The 26,271-nt window shown below is 37.3% G+C and overlaps 1 protein-coding gene across 5 annotated transcripts in view; it reads right to left on the bottom strand.

The window, feature by feature from the left end:
* Positions 1-6,860: 6,860 nt before the first annotated feature.
* The window catches only part of epb41a (erythrocyte membrane protein band 4.1a), a 42,131-nt gene continuing 22,720 nt past the window's right edge, over positions 6,861-26,271 (bottom strand). Inside the window, exons 12-21 of one of the 5 annotated variants that reach the window (XM_079484039.1) lie at positions 26,022-26,263; positions 25,544-25,618; positions 25,137-25,175; positions 23,449-23,511; positions 19,581-19,745; positions 13,279-13,407; positions 11,458-11,556; positions 10,736-10,816; positions 10,298-10,414; positions 6,861-8,696 (exon numbers count right to left, since the gene is read on the bottom strand). In XM_079484039.1, the coding sequence (XP_079340165.1) occupies positions 10,316-10,414; positions 10,736-10,816; positions 11,458-11,556; positions 13,279-13,407; positions 19,581-19,745; positions 23,449-23,511; positions 25,137-25,175; positions 25,544-25,618; positions 26,022-26,263 (992 nt within the window). In that variant the 3' untranslated portion in view covers positions 6,861-8,696; positions 10,298-10,315. The remainder of the gene's footprint in view (positions 8,697-10,297; positions 10,415-10,735; positions 10,817-11,457; positions 11,557-13,278; positions 13,408-19,580; positions 19,746-23,448; positions 23,512-25,136; positions 25,176-25,543; positions 25,619-26,021; positions 26,264-26,271) is intronic. The other 4 variants (XM_079484040.1, XM_079484041.1, XM_079484042.1 and 1 more) reach the window with 4 other exon arrangements.

The following is a 26,271-nucleotide window of genomic DNA, read 5'->3' as shown; positions in this document are numbered from 1 at the left end:
AATCCATTCCCAGACCTGACAAATGCTGGATGAAGGACGTGGCGACTCTACAAAACTTCAGCCGCTATTAGATTATTAATGATTTTTATTTTGCCTTGTTGTGCAAGCACTGTCGAGCTTGTGCAGAAGCAGCAGTTTTTGCCAGAGGGGAACTGGAATCCCCTGGTTAGGCCTGGTTTCCCTCTGAGGTTTTTTCTCCTCCAATGGAGTTTTGGGTTCCTCGCCACCGTTTGCATACTGTTTTGCACTGTTTGCCTGGCCGGGGGGGCTGCTAGAATTTGATAGTCTTATTTAATGAACACTGCATATAGGAATTTATTGTGTGTCTGATATTTGACCTGTGTTTTGACTTCCATAACCTTTTATGTTTTACTTATAGTCAATGTTTTCTTGTACAGCTGCTTCGCAACAATGAAAATTGTAAAAGCTGACTTGACTTGATTTATGCAGAACACTGCTATGTTCACTGTACAGAGCTAGAAGCACTGACTTCTTGCTAACTCTGTACAGCAAACATGCTAACGCTCTGTGTGTTACCACTTGGTAAGATTACACCCAGCTGATTTAATATGGCCAAGAAAAGCAAGATGAAAACAAACCGTGTGTAAATGTACAATATAAATTTATGTGATCACCCATATTGAAGTGGGCGATCAGTGGCAGCTTTAATTTTTGTTACTTTTGGGCGCCCCCCCAGATTAATTGTTGTTACCCCCTGTGCCCCCGACCAGAAAATGTTCTGAACCCGCCTCTGAGTGTTATAAATGTATGCATTTTTCTCTCCTGTAGAATTGATAAATTACTGACTTTATTTTCTTATGTGTTCCAAGAAAGCTTTGTTTATCTACCGAAAGTGGTGCAAGGAAGGACAACCAGTCAACTTTCATCAGGGTCATGGGCGCCCAAGGCTCATTGATGCATGCGGGGAGCGAAGCCTTGAGATCATACACCAGCTGTCGGTTTGCTGCTGGGTACAGTATACCTGTAATTTACAGTACCTGAAAAGCCCATATTTCATACTACATATTCCACCAGGTCACAGGACAATGAGTTCATGTACCCTATGCTGAGCAGCAGATGCTACGCACAGCTAGTAACTGCATAAAGTCTGACACTTCACTGCATTTTACATATATAGTATGTTCTTCTGTTGTAGAGGACTAAAGATATGTACCCTATTCTTTATTACGTCACAGTTACTTCACTGGCATCATTTAATGATTTTTAAATGTGGACAGTAATATTAAGACTTTTAAAAGCATAGAATTTTGCAGTAAATAAGCAGGTTTTGCAGTTTAATTAAATTAGCAAAACTGTAAAACTTTATATCAAGTAAAAATTTTAAAACTTAGTTAAAGTAAGCCTCAGACATCACATCCATACATTGGCTGGATGTCTCATGCATACAACACTTTTAAAAAAACTTTAGCAGATTCAAAGTCAGTCTTCTGATTGGTTGAATCCAACAGGTTTTCCGGGAGACGTCCCTTTCGTGTCAACGGTCTGCCTGGGAACAATACAGAGCTCTCTGATCCAAAAAGAAATCTGTCGTATTTACATCAAATACAAAAAGCATCAATGTAGAATAAATGCTTGATTCATAAAAATATGCGAGGTTGAGTATGATCTCATAAACATTGTTTTTGTAAACTTCTGAGACTTTTATGAATGAATGGTTCAATGGTTGCTGTCTTGGGGGGTCCTTGGCCATTCAAAGCAGCCATTGGTAAGGCCATAGCTAAGTTCAAATGAACCAGACAGGTTTTTATGTAACCACACCGTATGTAAGGCTGGTTCTATTCTATATTGAAGTGTTTAATATTATAAGAGAGAAAAACAACAAATAACAAAAAACGAATTAAGATTAAAGATTTTCAGTTAGTAGTTTGAATGGAGAAATGCACATTTCTATATACAAGATATTCCATGGAACTAAATCAATACCTTTTTGTTCATGGATAATTTCATAAAGATTGGCCCTTACACACCAGAATAACGTTAAATATGAGTTTGCCGTGGCTTGTGGATTATTTCCCCCTCCTGAAACAGCGATTGCACCAGTTTGTGGAAAAATAACTTTTATTTCAATGCAAATGAAGTCAGTGCAGAATGATGAAAAATGCATCTCAACTGTTTGGAAGAAAAATACAAATGATTGGCTTGTGTTATTAATGCCTTTAGGAACTGAAAAATAGAAGAAAGTCTGTTGTAGATATGCGTTGTTAAGGGTTAACAAGGCTGCTTACATGTGCATATACTGACTATAACTACAAACATTTAAAAAATCTATTCAAAGGCCAGTGTATTTGGCACACCAAAAATCCCTTTTGATTTAGTACATTTCTTTTTTATTCCACCCATCAATCCCAGGATATCACGGCCGGGCAGATCCACATATGCTGAACCACCTGCTGTTAATATACAATAATCATTTTGACATTACACTCATAATATGAATTTTGTATGAAAGACCATGTGCTAGCCCATTCCATGGCTTATGCTGGAAGCTTATATTATTTCATTAAATCACTTTAGTGGAGGTTTCCCCGAGGTGACAAACACTGCCAACATTTGAGCTGGAAATTGAACATTATGAACATCCTTCTATCAAGCATTTGTAACAAACTACAGTCTGGACTAGCCAGATTCTCAGATTTTAGGAAAAGACATCTGGGGCCGTTTCAGTAAGGAGGTTCAACCAACCTTCAAATGTGAACTCTTGAGTTGATTTACACAGAGATGTGAAATTTTGAGTTTTTGGTTTCAGAACAGCTGATTTGAGTTAGTTCTAACTCTGGGTAGACTTACCTTGACTTATCCACAACAAGCTAGGATCAATGGAGCTCCGATATGATGATTCACCATGGCAACGGCTGGATACAGTCGATTTACTAATGTGCTGAAAATTACCTAAATTTAAATTAATAGATAAATCTACAAATATATCAATCAGTAAATAAATGAATGAAACAACAGAAATAAAATAGAAATGATTAAAAAATCTTATGTCCTCACTCACTTCAGTGCTCTAGTGATGACTGTGAGAAGTCATGTACTACATTTCGTTACACTGTACTTGTATATGTGTAATGACAATAAAGTTGAATCTAATCTAATCTAATCATGTCAAAATCAGACTGATCAGCGGTTGGAACCCAGCTTGGTGCAGATTTGGGTAGGAATGGCTGGATATCTAAATTAGGTGTTTATTACCTTTATCGCTTCATTTCTTATCCTCTATGAAAACTACCATTTGTGGGAAAATGTAAGGGAAAGAATATGCTCTGTTGTAATACACGGCCACGATGGCTGATGTTATGTTAGGATGGATGATATGTTTTGATATATCTGATTCACTGATATAAAAATGCACGGGGAAATGACAAAATTCCACTTGTGTCCTAAATTGCTCTCCTGAAATCAAAGTGCATCCCTATGAATGAATGAACCCTTTTCACAAACTGGATCCTCTATAAAAGCACATTTTAGTCACTGAGATGGTCTCTGTGTGATCAAATGTCTGCAATGAATTACTCTATCAAAGCCACTATATGGAATAATTCTGTTTTGAAATATCCAAAAATCACTTGCACAGTGTGATACATTTCATGTAGTTGTGTACTTACATTATCACAAATGTTCCCCAAAATGTGCAAATCCAGAGTCCTATGAATCACACTTTGCACTTACAGAAATGATCGTAAATTCTAATTTAGGATGGTTTCTACGCAGCATTTTATAAACGAGGCCTCTTGTGTGTAATATGCGAACACTTTTTCCATTTTGACACTCATATTAACAGGCTATGGCACTCACCATGTGTGCACAAGATGAGTGAAACCGTTTAAATCTCTTTAAAACAACTGCATTTTTTCTCACATGTGGATTTATATTCTGGTGTTAAACTTAATCAAAGCAGGCTGCGGTTAAAGACTTTAATTTAACAGATTTCCTCATAACTCTGAAAACAGGCCCGGCTCGAATTGGAACTGATTGGAATAGATGGCACAGGAGGTGTTAATACAGAATAGAATATGGCAAGGTTTATTGGAAGGGTAATGGACAATCTTGATGAGATATTCCGTTTTTTCTCTTTGGGTATATGGGTTTTATATTTGGGTTTTCTCGGAGAAAACTATTTGTTAACCAACAGATGACCAACAGATCATAATTTGCCTTAGTGCTTCCCTCATAAAAAATGATTGTGCTTTTTTACAGGCTCAAAAACATTAGCTTAAGTTGTATATTATTTGTGTTGTAAAGAACAATAATGTTGATATTTACACAGTTAAAGATTTTCTAGCCAGGGACTGAACACCAATTAAAATGTATTTCAACCAGTGGAAGTGTTTTGGTGGTCTATAGGTGCACACATTTGACGAGACATTTCTACAGATGGACAAGCAGATTGTGTGCCCATCATACATTATATTTGCTTCTATACAAATTATAGCTTTTCTCTAGTTTAATGTTAAGTGTGGCGCTAACAACGCCAAGGTAGTGGGTTTGATCCCAGGGGGTTGCACATACTACAAATGTATAGGATAATGCTATGTAAGTCGCTTTGGATAAAAGTGTCTGCCAAATGCATATATGTAAATGTATACTTTTTTAGTTCTGTCAAGCCGGTTAATCACGATTAATCACAATTGATCAATTCCAAAATAAATGTTTGATGTTTGTATAATATGTGTGTGCCATGTGTATTTTCATTTGTACTTATAAATGCACACACATACATACATGTGAATATATACAAATATTTACATATATAAATATAATTTGCATTATGTATAAATATTACTTTTATATTTCTGTTATGTATGTTTGTCTATTTATATATGCAAATAATTATACAGGCCACGCAAACATTTATTTTGGATTTGATTAATCGATTTGACAGTCCACAAATATTTTTTATTAGGCAAATTAGAACCTTAGTTGCTCGATCAGTGTTATTTACATTGTAGTTATCCAAATACATGTTCACACAAAATCATTGTTTTTGTGTGGTTTTAGGTAAACTTCTGATGATTGCGACAAATAATGTCTTTATCAAGACAAAGCCTTACGAATATCAGGCACATCCTTTGTGTCTCGTGGTTTTATATCAAATTATTTTCTTTAAGATTACATTCTGTCACGTACAATGTTCTGGTCCTGTCAGGCCCTGTCTCTACAGTTTGTCAGAAGGGATCAGGAGGGCATTTTTAAGACCATCAGAGGCTCGGCCATTGTGACTGGTGAGCCGCAGTCAGTTAGAATAATCCAGGCAATTACTTTTTCATGGAGCGGTTATTTATGGGAATACTCCGAATGTTAAATCTCTGACCACCAATTAGCATCTTGCTTAAGGTCAACGCAAGTATTGAGCTGCGACCAGTGTAGCGCAATTTTTGCAATCAGCCAATAGGGGCAGAGTGGATTAAATGCTCCGGCAAGCCACCTGCAGTAAATCAGGTCAGTTAGTGGTGGATGACGGGCAATATCTCAGGCTAAATATCATCTTGGATTCATAGCTGAAATGCAAGAGCTGTTTGTTTTCACGATTATGTTGTTTCCATAATCACTGCAGTCAGAAACAAATCACAATGTGAAAGAACTCTAATAGTGGTACAATTTAGGTTGCTAGCTATAAACTCTTTAGTTTAGTTGGCCCAAAAGAAAAAACAGACCGTAGAAAAAGACACCAACAATGTTTAACATACAGTAATGATGAGATAAACCTGAGTCTCATTTACACTGCCAGCAGTAAAGTGATGTGATCTTATTCATTTCAGTGGGAATCTGGGGAAACCATGTTAAAATTCATTTAATACTTAAGCAAGTCTTCTTCTTTGATAGAGTACTCTCTATCAAAAGGACTCTCAACTTCAGTTCACCCCACTACTTAGAGTTCAGGTCAAGAGACTGGTTGGGCCATGGCAGGATCTTGATTTTGTGCTCAGTTACCCTTTTTTCTGTTGGTTTTGAAGTTTGTTGTGGATCAATGTCACTATGGAAGATCCAGCCTTGGCTCAAGATTCTAGCAAAGAAGTCACAATTTTAATTTGTATGTGTTTGATTTTCTACTGTAACTAGACGTTGAGGCCCTCTGGTAAAAGGAGTTATTGTTTTATACCTGTGTACACCAACCAATGTGTTTGCTGCCCAAAAATCCTACCCAGTGCCGTTTGATGTTCTTTTGATAGGTAACTGAATATGCAGGACAAGTTTTTGAATGATAAGAAAGCATTTTATCTTATAATGACATTATAGTTGAGTACTAGGGTTTGTAAGCCCCAAAATACATTTCAATCTCTGTTATTATCCAGCTGTGGTCATTTACTACAATTAGACGATATAGGCATGTCGTCTTTCAGGCAGATTTGTAATATCTCAAGTTGTTTAAAACGTATTTGTCCTGATAGTGGAAATAGGAACTTTTGATGTATCAATATTTCCTCACAGCCACTTTCTATTTTAACCATTTTTTGTTGCATCACTTTCTCTGATTTCATACATTGTAGCCAACCTGAAGAAGTTGTGTGTGTGGGTGTGTCTAAATCTGTGTTTTCACCTTTTTTGTTTTGACTTGTTTAACCTTATGTTTTTAGTCAATGTGTTTTCTTGTACAGCTGCTTTGTAACAATTACAATTGATAAAAGCACTATATAAATAAAGTTGACTTAACTGTAACCTTAACATATTTCAAACTGAAAAATATATATTATGGATTCAAATTGGAATATAATGATTGAAAAATCATGCGAAATATGATTTTTACCGCCATTTGGTTTCATGCAGACTTGTAGGTAAAGTTACACATAAAGAGATTCTACATACTATATATAGAATACTACTAATGAAAGTGAAAGATTGTGTCTAAGTTTAAGTTTATTCAGTGCATGGTGCTATATTTTCACGTTTGTCTTTTTTCAGTAATGGCAAACAAAGAGGGCTAAGATGAGGAGAAAAAGAACTTGAGAATAAAAGTACCATTCCAGTCATTTCTTCACATCAGACGATAGCATAGGAAAGAGTGTCACAATGATGAAAACAACACTGAACGAACTACATTTTGGTCTCTGTACAGGATACTATCTGAACTATTAGAAAAGCGTAACATTTTAAAATAGACATTTAAAAACTGGACGTGCTGGACGTGAGGCAGTATGTTTTACCGCAAGAGCACTTGCATTATGGCCATAGTTGTTGCACAATATAAAATCTACAAAATGACAACATTAATTTTCGATTTCAGAACGGCGTTGCCAAACAAGAACCTTTAAATTTGACTTTTAAAATCAATTAAAGTGGTTTAAATGACTCAACGAATGATTAAAACAAATCGTAATTTTCTGTTAAATCTGTCTGATCACTTTAAAATCAATGCTAGGCACATTTAATTACCATAATCGCTAATTTAATCCATTCATGACCAATCAATTTCAATTGATCTAAAATCGCTTCTATGTGTCTTTTTTTTACCTTTAAAGCTGTGCAGCTCTGCAAAAGACCTCATGGGTAAGAACATACTGCCCCCTCTAGTAGAAAAGTAGAAATATACTGAATGAACAAAGTTTTCCCTGCAAATCCCATTTAAAAACTGGCAGGAGCTGGTGTTTGGGATGCTGAATCTAATACAAAAACACCAAAGCTGCATTAAGAGAGCAGGGCATCTAAAATGCAAAGTACACACACCAAGAAGAAATAAAACGGATGAAAATAAATAAAAGTAACATAGAGTGAAGTTACACTACAACACCCCAACCCATCCTCAATGGACCCCAATCCATAATGACACAGGACATTACCAACAAACAAAAAAAACATATACATACCGCTGACAAAGTAAAACACAAGAAAACATTCGAAATTGTTTCAACATGTTCAATAAAAGTAACACCTTAGTTTTACAGCCAGAACCAAAGGATATACTTTAACATCAGGAGGAACATAAAACATGGAGCTTCAAAACAGAATGACATAGCTCAACCCAAAAGTGATTATTTTGTCATTATTTTCTCACCCTCATGTTGTTCTTAACCTGTATCACTTGATTTTTGTTAATATTAAAAAAATGTTTAGATGAATGTCTTTTTAATAAAACGAAAGTGAATGAGGACCGATGCTATTGAGCATGAAGGTGAGTAAATGATAACAGAATTACTGTATTTGAATGAAATACTCTACATTATTGAAGAAGAAAACACTGTAACAACAATAAGATGTCACGTTAACCAATTCCAAAAAGATCTTAAATAAAAAAAATACTGACATTTTAGAAAACGGTTCTTGCCGCCACCCACGACACGTGTAAACCATCCCTTTGAAATCCACCTTAAAAACATAATATGAATTTAAAATACAAAGATATTATTTTGCCACTGTTTTAGAAAACATTTTTAACATGGTTTAGTCTGTGACGGAATGTCTCGAATGAGGTGGAGGTTTTTAAGAAAAGTCTATTTGAGGACTGCTCTTTGCTATTTTAATTCAGTTCTTGAATGCAGGGCGGAGGCTCAGTCTGCAGTATTGACGCTCGAGGTCTGACAGATGTGTAGGGTTTGGAATGTGGCATCTCAGCCAGAGGTTCATGGGTGGGATGTATCCTGCAGGGAGGGTCTGGGTGGTTGATGGTAAGGGGCTGGATGTGGGGGCTCTTGCGTTGTTTTTTCACATTCATAAACCCGGCTGGTTCCGTTTTTTTCACCCTGCGTAAAAGCGAGATCAATCACGCAAAGCAGAACAAACAAGAAAACATTTCTGGTCAGGCAAAAAGTAAACATCCAGAAACAGGTCATGAATGCCTGTGGCATGCAGATCTGAGCGACATGGAAAGAATGAAAGATGGCAAATAAGAAAATGAAGTAAACACCGCTGGGATGAATGGGGTCAACTGGGTCTCTGCACGCACAAAACGGGGCACTGTGGGAACGCGCACAGGGCAGCATTACCCATGAGCCCCTGGAAGTTCTGTGTGTGTATACATACCACCCTGACAGCTGGTTAAACAGCACCAGATGCCCAGTGCCTCGCGTAAACAGACCAAAAGCTCCACATTTACAGGCCTAATGTGAGTTTTCTCAGAGGAGGTAAGAAAGTCTATGCCTCCTCCAAACAAATCGAATGAGAAAATAATCGACAGTACAGATATAACACAAAACAAATCTTGTTTTAGATAGTTTAATAAAAAATATAAATATTTCATCCTTTACTTTCCCTCGTGTCATTTCAAACCTGCATGACTTTCTTTTCTCTGCAGAATACAAAAGAAGATGTTCTGAAGTAACTAAACAACATTGGCCCTCATTGACTTCGACTGTATGGGCACAAAACCGCCGAGACATTTCCCAAAATATCTTCTTTTACAGATTCTAAGCAACATGACAACATTACAGTAAATGAGAACTTTAAAATGATTTCAAGCTGACTGGTTGATTCAGGTATGTTATAGGAAGGAGACATCTATACGGTGGGGGGACTGGTTTGAGAAGCACTGATTTAAAGTTCTGAGGAAGGCAGTTTCTTGTTTGACTCGCTGTGTTCTTATGTAGACCCCGAAGCATGGAAGTGAGTGAATAAGAGAAGATGTGACTAATGGTCTGAAATGAAGGGAAGTATTAATAATAAAAGCCACACAGCTATAGCTACAAAAACAAATAAACGTATTGGCCTAATTTAAAAAGACTACCATACCATATGACATTTTGACTCTTTCATTATTTTCAATTAAATCTCATACATAAAATATTAATGTAGAGCTATGAAGCATATCAGAACTACAAGCACATATAAGTGTCATAAATATGACAGGATAACATGCCATCTAAGGGGCTTTCCTAAGGCGCAGTTCATTTTCTCTTCCATTAATGGAGTCTGTAAATCATACATTTCATTGATGTGTCTAATACTAAAGAATTGCCGCCGTCTTCACAAGCACTTCTGTGAAGGGTTTTCATGTAGAAAGAGGGATCCTGGACTCCCATTTGGAATGGCGTGAAGTGGTCATAAACCACAATGATGTTGTATTGGGAATTCAATTAGAATGAAAGGTAGAAAAACTTAAATGACCAAATCAGATTCGGTCACTTAAACATTTTATTTTATTACATATTCATTTTATTTAATAAATGAAATACAAATCTCCATAACTTGCATTATTTCTGGCAATATGTTTATGGTTTATTCATACTAAAATTATTATTAAAAAATACACTTATATCTGTGCTGCATCACATTGGATCCCTCATATCTCATGAAACCATTAAAATTCACATTCTATAATTGGCACACAGGTTAAGACAGCACTAACCGGGGTCTCATTTAGATGTTACTCAGGGGTGATCTCTGTTTCCTGATGAACGACCACTTTAGTGACAGACATGTCAGGATGCTGCTCTTTTGCCTCCTTTATAGCCTGAGCTAGAGCCTGGAGATCAGAAAGCACAGCTTTAAAACAACGGCACACCACAAATGCCAAGGGATGCGCTGTAAATGGCCTTGGATAAAAGCGTCTGCCAAAAGTATACAAATGTCTGGTATCTTATGAGCAAAGTAAAGCGTATATACTGTTTATCTCACTTTAAATGCTATAAATCCAATTTGCCAATCGTGCTTTTCTGGACTATGATATAAATTGAAAGCTATCCCTCATGTCTTGTTTCCATGGAAAATACGTATATAGCGGAAAGAACTTATGTTTGTCTGATTATTTTATAGGCGATAGCTGCAGTTAGTAAATGCATTTCACCTTATCATGGTCAATCTCAGTGTCTCCAGTGATCACAATTCTCTTCTCGATACGGGTCTCTGAGATTCCGCCTTTCACAGTCTAAATAAAGACACAGAGAAGCAAACAAGACAATGAGAGATACCTTATATTTTTTTCAGATAATAATAGTGATATTACTAATGCTGTACAATATACAATTGTTGTGTATTGTAAACATTATGGCAGAGGAATTTTTTCCACAAGTGTTTAGAAGCTCATTCTGAATGACACAATAGATTGTCCTATAGACCGTTTCATCGGACGCGTGCACGTCTGACCCCCAGTTAACTTCCGGTTTGTTTTGGCTAGTGACTAATAATATAACTATTTATATTTTATTCTATTTATGTTCAAATTAATTTGTTTTATTATTTTACTGTATAATAATTGTATCAAATAAAGATTTGTTGAATTTTGTTGTATGTTCATTTTATTAGATAAACAATTTGTTTGAACATTCCTGAAGTTTGGTCGCATTTAAACAAACCGTCTGGTACACTTGGTATCGCAGTTTAAATTCAAAATATTGGAGAGGCAAGTTTAGCCAAGTAACAGTTCTTCTCGGTTTCTTTTGATTGTTATCAGAAATAATCTACAGGCACTTTTGTTTTTGAATGTGTACCGGAAGTTAAGTTGGGGGTTCCAAAAGTGTGCATGCACAGTTACGTTTGTTTATGTTGTTAAGATAAAACCGTCTATACCTTGGTGATCTGGGTTGTAGTGGTGGTGCTCACAGTCTCTGATGTGATCGTCTGAGCACTCAGCAGCATTCCAGACTCCTTCTCTGACACTGCATTGTGCTGTTAGAAGACCAAACATTTCTGTTTTGAATACTACTTTATCAGAAGTACAACCATGTATCTTTTTGATGATTAGAAATCCTTTTCAAAAAACTGAAATCATTTTGACATAACTGATATGAAAGAGGCAATCTTTTGTTCTGATATGAAAGCTGATTATATGGTTTTATGAAATATTTATGTGATATTAATTAATTTATTGAATGACATATGACATTACAACATATAGAACAGATGCAATCTTAAAGGGATAGTTCACCCAAGGTGGAAAATTCTGTCATCATTTACTCTTCTTCAAGTTGTAAGCCTGTATAAATTACTTTTGTTCTGCTGAACACAAGGTTAGATATTTATTTATTTTTTAGCAATTTTCAGATCTGGGACATCATTGACTAGCATAGTAGGCTAAATTAAAATGGTTGTCAAAAGTGCCCCAGAACTGTGTGCATTACCATTGAAGGAAAAATTATAATATTTTTTGTTCTGCTGAATTTGGGAGTCAATGATGTCAATGAACTGAAAATTGCCAACATTCTTCCAAATATCTTTCTTTGTGTCCAACAGAACAAATGACTGACTGACATGAGTTCTGGCATGAAACTCTACATGGCGCAGTCCTAATGTCTAAACCAATCTGACATAATAATTACAACGCGTGAAGCTGAATGGTTCCCTCCGTATTAGCAGCCAATGAGCTTGCTGCTCTACGTTTTAATATTGGCTAGTTTTTTGTTGTAGCAGCAAACGCGTTTCAGAAACCCTCCTCCTTCCCCAGCTCCACCTGTATAGATCTGCTACAAGGTGATCACATACGCTATGGGGGTTTATTCGTATGTTATACGTGCAGCAGCATTCTTTATTTGCACACAGCAGTGTGCAGTGGATGTATTGGCAGTAGCAAGTCTCCGTACTTGCTGCAGCAGCGTATTAGATCTACTCTGCCAAGACCAAATACATTTATATGTCATGAACACTACCATGCCAAACCCTCCGAGAGTTGTCATGAAAGAAATACATTTATACAGGAACAGAAATTTCATTTTTGGGTGAACTATACAATATACAATTGTTGTTTATTGTAAACATTATGGCAGAGGTATTGAGCGTTTAGAAACTCATTTAGAATGACACTATAGATTGTCCTCTAAGTGAATAACAGATACCTTTGCAGTAATCACACTCAAGCATCTGTCCTACGCTATGTTTCTATTTAAACAGAATAGTAGAATAAATAGAACAGAGAATACGTTTGAATATCCAATATCTGATACTAATACCAATGTATATACAGACATAACTTAATAATATCAGCCAAAAAAACAATGTCAACCAATGGTAAATATTTAAAAATCACTATTATCAGCGGATGTGGTTTTAAATAGGGGTTTTACTGTATGCACTCATACCACTGCACAAATACATATTAATGTACAACTTTACAAATATGAAATATCCTGTTCATTGTAAATCACTAATATTAACTGATCTGAATACTCATATGTGCCAATGTTGATATAAGTATTGTTACGGACACACTGCGCCATCCACAAACACTAGTTCAGGCGATTGTCATTCAATTTAATGTATGACACTTTCAGACAAGAGCTGGCACAACAACAAACACCCGACCAAACACCAAGCATAATTGGCAACAGAGAATAACAAATATGTTGTGACACACAGGGACAAAATAAAGAGTGCATGTCCTAGACTCCCTCTCACCTGTGCAGACTCATAGGTGATGGTCTTTGTTTCTGTGTGCATTATTGGAATGTCCTTGGTGGCGATTTCGCCGCGAAGGGAGTTGGTGACATCAGAAATGGTGATAGTTTTTGTCTTCACCAGAGGAGACTGTGTAAGGTGGGTCAGAATGCAAAGTGAGTAGAATTGCTTTTCTCACTACATTGCCTTTACTTGCACACATCAACAATTACTGAACACCATCTGGAAGCTTTGTCCGAGCTTTGTATAGTACTAGAACTGGGAGGCTGAAATTCTATGCTGACTGCCTCATAAAAAACGGCTACCAATCAGAAAAAATGCTTAGTCTGCCGGATCCAAAAAGGGGAATCACAAACAGTGCCTCTGTAATACGTTCAGATGTGTTTTGCACTCCCTTTAAAAAGATTTACCCTTTCGCTGACCAGGAAAATGTATCAATAAGCATCATATAGTGCGCTGATTCGATTCTTTACACATAAGTGAAAAAATAGACCCCAAAGGTCAACTGATTCTAAACAACATGGTCTTAAGGTCATAATTCATCAGAGGGATGTGTGCACAGTGTAATATAAAGTATTTACAAAGATAAAGCATGTAAAAGGTGTGTGTATTAGAACACTTTATGCAAGAGGACGAGGCTGAAGCCTTCAGCATCTTACAAGAGCCCAGCAATACTGCCCATAATGCTCAATTTAGATACACAGATTATGCATATTAAAGCCATAAATCACATCAATTTTAATTTTTAATCTTTTATCTCCGGGCACTCTGCCATAAAAGCTTTTGATTTAGGAACATTGCAAGTCAAAATGATTTTCAGCCAATAAAAGAACCGGCAGGTTGACAGATGTCGAAGGCAATGCAGCGTCAGATTCGAGCCAGGACTCGCCATGTGGCGCTGTCCAAAGATCATCTGGCCTTGATAGCTCACGTTAGGAGCTCTACAAGTTTCCATTCACATCATTTTTCCAGGGGACATTAATAACGTACGTTGCCATCACTGTGTGGGAGTTTTTCTTTTCTATGAGAAGCTAGGGGTGCTCCTTAAAATGAGATGGTCTGAGGGTATGAAGACCTCCGTCATAATTTACTCACCCTCAGGATGTTTTAAATCTGTATAAATGTATTTGTTCTGATAAACACAGAGAAAGATATTTTGTGACATCATCCAAAACCATATAAGGAAAAAATATTGTATATTTGTTTCATCTGTTGAACACAGAATGAGATATTTTGAAGAACATTTTATTTCTCCTACTATGGTCAATTATGTTCCAGTAGTGAGAATTGCCAACATTCTTCCAAATATCTCTCTCTCTGTTCATCAAAACACAGTAATTTATACAGATATGAAATTACATGAGGGTGAATGAATGATAACAGAATTATTATATTTCGGTGGACTATCCCTTTAAGATTGGTACGAAGAGGACAATTTTGAAGTTTGAAGTTTTTCCACTGTAAGCTGACAGTTGAAATTATACATTATTTTACCTGACCACATGCACGTGTATATACAGTTAATACATATAGACTTCTAAGTGTTGTGAAAATCATGTCAAAGTTTTTATAAATCTTTTTTAGATTTTATTGATTGTACCTTGGATTGTCATGAGTTCATGCAATATTTAATTTGACGCAAATAAAAACATGTTTGTGGTGTATGAAAATATGTGGAGTCGTCCGAACTTGCTCATCATTTATCAAAAAATTCCAGTGGAAAGAAAATTGAATTAAACGTGAACATTGTATTTCTTTCCCACACTGCATCAGTTTCATTTGCATTATATTAAATATGAAATTGTCTTGACTAAGAGTCTATAGAAGTGCAATGTTTTTCCTCTTAAATTAAACTTCATAACCTTAACTGAATCCAAAACTAAAAACAATGGTATGCAGATCAAAACATACCATTTCTTGCCTTTTTTGTTTTGCATTGTGTATGTGAAGTGTGAGGACCTGATCTGAGTCATTTAAAGCTAGCATAACAGGAGTACCATCAACAGTAGTGCAGTGCTTAAGAACACAAACCAATAAAAATGTTCTCAGTCCTATTGAAGACCATATGAGGACTCTGAGTAAAGCATCGTCTGATAGTCTGATGTAAAATGTAGCACAGAATCTATTGCATCCATCACTCCCAGCGTGAAGATGTAAAACTGTTGCAGCTAACAAATACTAAAACAATCTAAACAGCAACAAAATAAGAGCAAAAAACACCTTGCTTTCCTCAAAGAAATACCAGTGCCTGCAGGGCAAACATGACACTCTTAACCACATGCCATGTTGTTTGTGTATGAGAATCAACAAATTAGAAAACAAGATACAGCCAATCACAATTCAGTACACAATAAAGACGTCAGTTAAACTTTACATGTGGATCAACATAAGAATATTCACTTTTTTGTGGAAAAGTAGCTGGTCATTGGATATTTGTCAGGTTGGTAAGCACAATGTCTGTGAATGAGACATTATTTACAGTTTTGAGTGGAGTCTGTACATCAAGCTGAAAAAATTGCAAAAAATTTAAAAAGAATACAATATTTATAGCTCACCTTGCAAGCACTGTAATGATCTGAGAAAACAAATCTGACTCAAACCTTTTGAGCAGTAACTACAGAAAGCAGAAAACGTAGAAACCACTGAATGAACATTGATAAATTAAGACTGTATGACCTTGAATAGAGTCTGGTAGTACAGCGCCTGTATCCAGTGTTTTTGTTTCAACAGAATATAAATATTTGAAAATGATAAACTCAATCAACATCATAAAGAGATTATTAAGAATCCTCAAAAATTCAAGGAAGGTCCACACTTTGTCTCATCCTTAAGGTCTCAAAAATCAAACTCTGTTTGGTCTGAAAACGTTTCCTTATTTCCGTTTCTTCTCTTCTGCCGTCTCTCAAATGAAGACTAGCCACAACAATGCTAGCGCCACGACCAGCAGGCCGCTCACCAGGACAGACACCCGAGTGCGATGCAGAACTATTGGGGACAGCTGACAGACTCTAGTGGCACTCCGGTCTTCTTCCGTGGACACGGCTATGGAGATTTGGTCATCATGTTCCTGAGGCTCAGTGACTTCATCTTCATTACCATAACCATGTTCGTCCTTCTCCATGTGCTGCAGGAGCGCCAGCCCCCCTGGCATGGGTGCCCACCTGACCCTTACCTGTTTTAGCCACGGCGTACCTGCCTCATGTTTCCACCTCTGTGCGGGACGACGGGACATCAAGAGAGACAGAAAACAATGAACAGACGTGTGGAGGGGGTTGGGGGGTGAAGAGACATGGGAGAGCTTGACTGATGATAGATGTATGTGAATGGTCAGAGGATTCTGGGTAAGACTCAGATCTTGAGCAGAGAGGACACCAAAGTGGTTCAGGCAGGCCAGGCAGGTTGAAGCTTTGAGGGTTTTTATGGTGTTAGTGGTGTGCTGTACACCTGATTGACCTGGCAGCAAAACAAGTATATTTTGGCAGTGCAAATACATCTGTTCAGCGACAGAGAAACACCATAAAAACCGGCAGGGTTTGGGGGTCGGACAACCAAGTGAGATCCTCAATGCCTCACGGGTAAGAAGGTGTGTCAAATTATTAATGTGCTAGATAGAGGTTTACTACAATACATCCTAGGAGAACAACAATTCACCTCACTGTATCTGCCAAATATGATTGGAAATGTACAGCCTAAGGTTCCGGAGGGTGCTACTGTAAAAATTTACATGGGCAAAACTTCCGGTGAAGTGGCCGGAGTAGTGTATTGCAGCATTGAATAACTTATTCTGATGATAGAAAATGAGACTGTAAATCTGCTTTGTAAAGTAGGTTTTCTTCCACTTATGTTCCTAAAACAAAACGTGATCTTCTTTATAACAATGTTTATTAGATTAATGGCCAGCTGACCATTCAGCAGCATTGTGATATGTTCACGCAGCCCGTCTAATGCTTTGTTCTTAAAAGTGAATTGCAATGATTCACTGTCACAACAACTGAATCAATAAAACTGATTCCTCTATAAAGTAGTGGACAGAATGCTGATGTAGTTTATGGTGCGATTCACATTTTGCGTCCAAAACCGTGCCGCTTTCTCGAAATGTGAATGGGGCGTAGGAAACTTTTGGGTTGCATTGACGTAACCGATTACATGCTACATAAAACAAACTATACAACCTGTGATCTCTGCTTCAAGAACTACATTGACTCTTATTAGCCGGTTATTTTTATTAATTAGAGAAAGTCGTAAATATCTCAAGCTCATGAGATTTCTTGTTAAATCCAGTAAAAAATCCACCTACGGAGACTGCATACGTGTTTTTTGACTGTAATGTGGCAGTTTTATTTGCTTAGGTTTGGGACTGATGCGTAACATAATAGGCCTCTGCAGAGGCAGGGCGTGGGGCAGGCGGTCGGGATGTTTTATGGGTGTTACTAGACACTCCTGCTTGTGTGGAGGAGAACTTGAGTGGAGATATAGATTTGGGTGAAGGAAGAGGAGAAGACTGAGACCCAGGACAAGACTTTTAAGAGGAGAGATTGAGGAGAACAAACAAGGGGAAGTGATGGATAGACAACCGGTGTAGGACAGAAACACAAGGAAAAAGGGGGAAAAGACAATGACATGAAGAGGAGGAAGCGTCAGTTTCTTATCGCTGGCTTTTCCTGTTTGCGTCTTTAGTATTCTTTTATCTACATTCCTTATCAGAATCATGCAGCTTGGTGATGCAGTGAAATCCAGCCATGCGATTGGCAGATCAAAGCAGAAGAAGCCGGCATAAAGCCATTCAGCCGGCAGCAGTAGAGGGGACGGGGAGTGGCCAGAGGGTCTATAAAAGCTGCAGGCAGTGAGCAGATTTCAGTCAGAGGAATTCTACTCTGATGTGGCCATGGCCATAGCGTCCAGCGGCCATTTGAGCTTGCGTCGTTCCATATCTACATAAAGAAACATGTCCTTTCTGGTGTGGATGCATCACAGGCCAGCCAAAAAGGACCAAATAAGAGTACGATTACCTCTGATATACCCCCCACTACTCTGTGTATGGGTAGGAGAGGGGGCGTCTTCACCTACACAACATACACGCAAACACACATTTTTCAATTTTTACAGGCACATAAAATGTTTGTATGTGTTTTAAGGTTTACCTTATTTGAATAATAAAAGAGCTGACAAACTAGATGCTCTCAGTACAGTATCGGTAAAACTTGCATTCAACTGCATGGTAAGGCAAAATAGCTACAGTAAGAGTAAAAAGTAGTAAACTACCAGTAAATGCCCACAACTCGTGATTCACAACAAAACAAATTTGTCCTGATCAGTATAGCGACCGTCCACAGAGGCACATAACAAAACATTTTGATGATTTTTGTTGGGTAGCGCAGACCAAAATGAAAACTCACAGGTCGAAAGTCCCACTCAACTAAACTGTATATTAAACATAAGTATTCTCTGACCAATTTAGACTCGGTCTACAATAGTGCGTATTCATTTGAAAACTTTTCCAAAAGCTCAGTTTTTGTTGACAAAAACGCTCTCTCAGTGTGGACGAAAGGCCAAAACGGAGAGAAAAACGCACTCGTTTTTAAACGAAAACGCACTAGTATAGATAGGGTCTTAAAATGAAGTGATTCACAGTTACATTTTAAAAGAATTTTGGCCTCTGAAGTATTGACCACCAGACAGCAAAACTTTACGTAATTTTTATTCCTACTATGGAAAGTCAACGGGGGCTTATTTTGAAGTGTACTACTCTTAAGTTTTGCTGTCTGGTCCAGTTTGCAGTTCATTAAGGCCAACATCCACCCACTTGCTAGATCATCTGACTGACATAAAGAGTGTAAATGTACTTTTTGGGGCAGACAAATGTAGTATATAGCACAGACTGAAAGGAACAGCTTGGGAAATGGCCATACAAATAAAACCAAAATCTAGTTTTGATGTTACTAACCTTCTATCTCAAAAGGACTCATACAACAACCCATTAACAACTTTCCATCTTAAAATAATGTGTAACTTCACTCTTACAGAGTGCTTTCCAATTATGTATGGACAATACAATTAAACCTCAAACGTCTGTGAATGGACGGTGTGTGATTTGTGGGTGTGTCATCAGATGACAGATTCATTTCATCATCAAAATAAATCTTTAAAATACCATGTTGTCTGTTATGAAAGTACTGATGTTCCGAAATTAAGCTTCACTTTAAAACATGAATGGCCAAAGTCACCTTCATAACAGCAAATAACAGTATCCTGCTCAATTATGACCTTCAACATTTGACATGTACAGTAACGCCAGCACTCACGTCAGGCTGCCCGTTGATGCTGGAAGTGCGGAAGGGCGATTGGGTTGACAAGCGTTTGTCCCACTCGCTGGGCCGTGGATCTGGAGCTGACTCCATGAAGCTGCGCTTGAGCTCACTGATGCTAGTGTGATGACGCATGAACTCTGTCTGTGTCTTTTCCACATCCTATGAGATAGAGAGTCAGAGAGAAAGACGTCCGAGAAGATCGAAAGAAACAAGATTCCGAAAAAGAATCAAATGAGACAAAAAGAAAAGAAAGAAGAGATGAAGAGAAAGAAACAGTGAGGTCAGGGAGAAACGAAGAAAAGAGATCTCATTAGTTCTTATGTTATTGTTTATCTCAATCACCAAACTCTCGGGTGTCACATGCAGGGTTGGGAATCAAGAACCAGTTTTTTTTTTTATTATTTATTTTTACTCAAAATATACAAATGATCTTAGTCAAATAACTGTCCCACAACTCCCGTCCCCAGTCACACCAGTTTACAGACATACAGATATCAGGAGAAACACAGACATGGTCATTGTACAGATGGATAACTGTGACAGATCTCTCTCTGTTTTACTTTGTAAGACCTTGATGGACTCTCTTTCCCTGATGGTTGATTTGTGATCTCTCTACGCCAGAGGGGATGTTATGAATATTCATCTCAGATTGAGTCTGTGATTGGACAAAACCAGTGGTCCTTGTGTGTAGTGACAGACCGTGATTAATGATATCGAGTGAGATACTAGCTGATCTGTATTCACATCACATTCAATCTGGATACCTGCGGAACGCAGCAGACGGTCAAGGCTTTAGACGTAAAACAGAGAGAGCTGATTTGTGTCTCAGTGGGTCCCGGAACATCTGCAAAGAGCTCCGGCAATATGAAACACTCATGATGAAAACTGCCCTCGCCTCCCTTAACTGACTTCAGCTGCCTCTTAAAATTAAACAGAGCCAAGCTGCTCAGATTTATGGTTTCATTGAGCTATAAAAATGATAAGTCACATACTTATTCAAGCTATATAACCTGCTGCATTATATCTCAGGTTAGTGGAGTGAAACCAGTGGCGCATTGACAGCTTGCGTTGGTGTTTTGGTAAAGTTAAAGAGACACTAGAGTTCTGTCCCAAAACCTAATGAGAAGCAACATGTTGAGGCAAAAGCCTCTGCAAAACTGATCTTAATTTGTGACATCGTTGAGATCATTTCTGATCGAGACATTTGTGAGATTTCTTTGAGAGAGACTTTTTTTCAAACATTTCGGTATCGCTTTACAATAAGGTGCCATTAGTTAACATTAGTAAATGCATTTGCTATTTTTTTAAATCCATGTTTATGTTAGGTCATGTCAATACAGCATTCATGTTAGATCATGGTGCATTTAGTAATGTTACAGTGACAACATTTGATTTTAATAATGTATAAGTAAATGCTGAAATTAACATGAACCTCTTATCTGGCACAGCCCTTTTTGCGCCTTCACATGAAAATGCACTGTTGGCACTGAAATGGTTGTAACTAATGCATTATTTGGAATACAGACCTACGGTTGGTCTCGTTTGAAAGAAAAGAATTAGTGTATTTTCACTTAACTTTTTTTATTAATTCTGTTATGTTTATTGTGATAAAAAAACTAAAAGGTTTACGTTTTTATTGACAGATGTACAGATCAGCCCCAAAATGTCATAAGTAAAAAGTTCCAAGCGTCTTAATACACAAAATTTTGACGTCTCTGTGAGTTTTTTTAGCTGCCCTACCACCAAAATCCACTAAGGGGCCAATAGGTCTGCTGACTTTAACACTAAATCTGAAATTTGATCACAGATGCTTTTTTCACTTTCTTTTATTTTTCTAATGAACAGATACAATAAAAAATGACAAATGCACGGAAACATGTAAAATTACACAATTATCATTTATGAATCAATTACTCTTCCTACCTAAATTATTCTATAAAACACTGAACAAATATGTTTTCTAGAGTCTTAGACCTTTCCTACGATACAATGCATGTAAATTCTAATCTTATGACAAACAAAGTATTTTAATAAAGTAAAGTAAATGTAAGCGTTCAGTAGGCACACTATTGCCATTTCTGAATCAAATACACTTTCTACATACTTTATTTTATAAAACAATGATGAAATAGGTATTCTCAGACATGTATATAGTTTGTCACGGTTAGATCAGAATTCCTAAAAAAATATAGACGCAAATGTGGGTGGAACTATAAGGGACTGTGACAAGTGAATGGACATAAAGAATTGTAAGCACGCTCTTTTCATAAAAGATACAATTACTCTTCCAACATACATTATTCTATAAAACTGTCATGAAATATGTTTTCTATAGACTTAGACCTTTCCAACGATATAAGGTTTGTCACAATAAGATAAGAATCCACATGCCAAATTTTCATATAAATCACGGGACGGCGTAAGAGGTATTATTATTAGTATTAAAAACTTTAGAAGTATTGTTGTTGTTAGTTTATGTTAGCTAATGCATAAACTAATTGTTCACAAATAGCACCATATTGTGAAGTGTTACCAATATTTCTATTTGGTCTTCATTTATTCTCATTGTTGTCTTAATTTTTCTTATGGGGAGCTGACAGTGATGCAGCTCACTAGGGTTTGTAACAAAACTTCATTGAATTTAGTTTTATATCATTATGGATTATAATGAATTAATCCTTTCTAAATAATGTTATGGCACTAAATAGGGAGTAGATGTTGGTAGTTATCAAGAGTGTTTCACCAGGTTTAAGTTGAATAATCAAGTAAAAAGCGACAGACATGGGTCAAACAAGTGTGTTCTGACTTTATTATCTCAAACCATGGTCTATATTGAACTAAAATCTCATACATTATGTGCATAATGTGCTGTCATAAGTTACTGTACTTGTAGGGCAGTTATTTGACACATGCCTGTTCATGTAATAGTGTAAAGAATGCCATCTTCAGCTCAAATATCAGCAATGTTAGTCTCAACACGAGTAAATGAGATGGGCATACATTGTTATTAACAACACGTTTGGTTAAATACAGTGGCGATAGGATTAGAGAAAAAGTCATGTGGTGACTAAAGGGGTTAATGTCACAGGATACTTGTCATGGTTTCATGGCAGGACTCATAATGACCTCATAAAAACAATGGAGACAACATTCTTGCTTTTTTAGTGAGGGGGAAAATATATGGGAAAATATATGACTGGGGCGGACTGTATAATTTCTTTGATATGTACTGTAAAACTACTAGATAATATCATAATAATGTGGCCTTTTACCAAATAAATCAATAAAAGGCCATGTAACAGAAACTAAATGTAGAGGAAATACAGTTTAGAAATATCTGAAAAAAAATATGAATGCAAAGACATTTAAAATCAACATGAAAACAGATCCAATTTACTCTCTTTAAACATGTTTCCAGTCTCTAGTAGATGTTTTTGTCACGAAATGGAAGTGTGAGTTGGGAATGCTGTTTCATGTTGATGTTATCTAAAGAATATTTCTTGCATGTTTTTAATGCATGCATTTAAGTCCAGCTGTTGGCTATTTTTGCATCCGACTATTTTCAAATAAACTAAACTGAACAATGATTCAATCTTTTATCGGCAGCAACTCAAAACTCCCAATCATATATTCTACCAAATATTGCTACAAAATTAAACCAAGAATAAATAAAAGCAAGTACTTGCATTAGAGTTAGTGAGGAAAATAGTGCATGCCAAGCCTTTAGGATTAAGCTACGAAACACAAAAAGAGAAAGCGTGTGAGAAGAATGAAGAAAGAAGCTACAGTGGATGAAACAGGTTCTCATGCAGCGAGACATGCAGCAGCAAAAATGAGATATTTCCAGAGTTTCCATACAAACCTCCAACATTAAATTGCTATGTCTGATATAAATAGTTTCACCCTCAATTTTCTTTGCTCTTTTCTGTAAAGAACGGAAAAAAATAAGTTGGCACTGTTTGAACATAAAGAAAGTCGTGAAATGATTCTTGTGTCATTTTTACAGGTTGTTTCACACATTTGATTTGCAGAACGTGATGGAATCAAATTAAACATGAATAAACCAAAACAGGCCATCTAGCCAGAAAGAAAGAAGGGTAGAAGGTCAGGGGTGACTGCGAATTTAGGGGATAACTGTGCAATGGATACAATTATGACAGTGTAATGAGATTATATACACAAATCAAAAGTGAAATATACTGTATTCATGCTTCAAGTTAAGTGTGTTTAATTTTTCCCCACCATTGATGAGATTTCCCACCATTTATAGACACAACGCTTGTCAACCATTGACCATTTTTTCTGACATTTTAAAGGATAGCGTGTCAGTATAAGAAAACATATACAACATCATATTCCGGAGGCCATGTAATGTTTGTATATATATAATAAAAAATGCTGGAGATATTCAATTAGCTATTTGCTGACCAATGACAAATGCGGGAGAAGTGTGCGGGAAACCTGCTTCAAAACATAGCTTTTCAACATTTTTTTCTAAATTCACATTTAACCTTTTAATGCGTAAATACTGCTCCCCTGCATTAATTATTGCCACAGATATTCTACGCTCAAATTCTCTGACATTCTTTGCCAGAATCCGACCTCAAGGCACCTGAGAGAAAATAGTGCAAATAAAAAGATGCCGCTGCAAAACTATCCTATTACGACAACCAGCAAAAACTCATCAGACACAAAGTCTTTAAGACCCTCTGTCCTCCTCCTCCCACATCTTCTCCGATGGCTGATGACTCTCAGCAGAAAGAAAAACACCAGCAGCCGACTTTTACTACCATAAGCTCGCAAAAACCCTGCTCTTCACATGCATAATCTCCACTCTTATGAAGGCTGAGGTCTTTAACCATCTCCCTTCTAACATCCCACCACCTGTCACCTATTCCCTCTTATCTCTGCAAGCTATTTCTCCTCCACTCCTAGTTTCCTGTTGCCAATGGCAAGGGTTCGATTCTTAGTTAATATACATACTGATAAAACGTGGTATCTTTAATGCATGGTCGCTTTGTATAAAAGTGTAAATGAAAAATTCATTACAAGAAAACCAAGCTGAAAAAGACGTCTGACTTCTCTTCCCTTTTATCAAAAGAATGCTCAGGCTTCGACAAAACCTAAAATATCGAAAGCCTCGGTGACATGTTGTGAATTACCACCAAAAAAGAAATGTGGACTCATTTGACCTGCGTGACTCAGACCTGCAGCAGGAATGCACAGTTCGGCTCCCCTAAAAACGGTTTCCATCCTCATCTATGTAAAAGACATACAGCGTGACAACAATTAAAACAACAATAACTATGCAACTGCCATTGTGTTCATCTGCACTCTTGCTGGGTAGCAATGAACACGGTAATGCTCAGTAAGCTTCATGTCGTGCTGATACACTGCCGATGCATCCGACAGCCATACTCATCCAAGTGCAATAAAGTGAGACACAGCCAAGGCAGATGAGAAAAAATGAATAAAATGGTGTTATGTGCTGTAAAACATGGGCAATGAGGACAATGGCATCTTCCTCATGCTGTAATAACAAGCTCTGACCTTCCTCATGCGCACCACCTCTGTGCCTGCCCGTGGTGACTGCTCACACGCCCAAATGAGAAGAAATAAAGAAGCATGTGAGTGTCTTTGATAGAAGTTACAGTATCTCTTCTCCTACACAGCAGACACTCGAGCACAAACCATACCTTACTGGTAAAAAACACTCGTCTCATAGTATTGGTGCTACAATAATGTTAATACGCATAAAGCAGATAAAGGTTTACTGTATCTGATGTTAACTAGTCATATGAAAGTCATATCACTGCTTTTGCGGTTACATTATTTTCTTTTGTCTTTAATTTAAACACTTAAGTATTAAAAGTAAAAAAATGAAACCGTGCTAGTAAAGGCATCCACATAGATAGTCCAATGCTGTTGTTTGATTGGCTGAAATCCTGAGCACAAACCTGGCTCTTTCTCTCCCCATTAGTGGCCGTCACCACCTGTGCGTCACGGTGGCGCCGTTCTCGCCGGGCTACCGTCTGCAGTGGCACAGAGACAGTATATACACACTGCCCTCTCAATTACACCTTTACATTGTGACTGTGATGCGTTTAAGGTCACAGGCAAGGTTTCCTATAGATCTTATCATTTTCAGTAAATGTAGGATTACCTATGAATATTCTAGATGGAAAAGCTTGTCTACTTGCTAGAAACAGTAACAGCAACAAGTCAGCAGGAGTCAGTACTGCAAAAGTATTATTTGTGATGCCTTTTCTACTTAGGTTTCCTGTGAATAGGTCATACATATTAAGTTGTAATACATAATAAGCGTTAAGTATTAAATTAAGAAATATACAAGTTGCGCAGTAATGATTTATAATATTGTAAAAAAACTAAACAAAAGCTATGTTTTACGTATTGAAAAGCGTGTGTGTGTTTTACCTTTATTTCAGGTGTGCCCTCTGCTTTGGTGCTGTGTGTTTTGGAGCTGTCGGTCACATGGGCTTCTGTCTTCATCTCACTCTTCCTCTCAGTGGAGCGTGGTCGGCCTGTGGGTGTGGATGTCCGATCCGTGCGGCCGGCAGATGGCACCACTGGAGAAGGAGCTGCATCGCCCGGGGAGATGGGAGACATGATGGGAGCGCTTACCGGACGGGTGTTCTTATCCGGGGTCGAAACCATGGCTGACATA

The sequence above is a fragment of the Barbatula barbatula genome (genome assembly GCF_947034865.1).
Source record: "Barbatula barbatula genome assembly, chromosome: 21".
Classification (NCBI taxonomy): Eukaryota; Metazoa; Chordata; class Actinopteri; order Cypriniformes; family Nemacheilidae; genus Barbatula; species Barbatula barbatula.
Note: the sequence above shows the minus strand (reverse complement) of the source record. Positions and strands in the feature narration are given on the sequence as shown.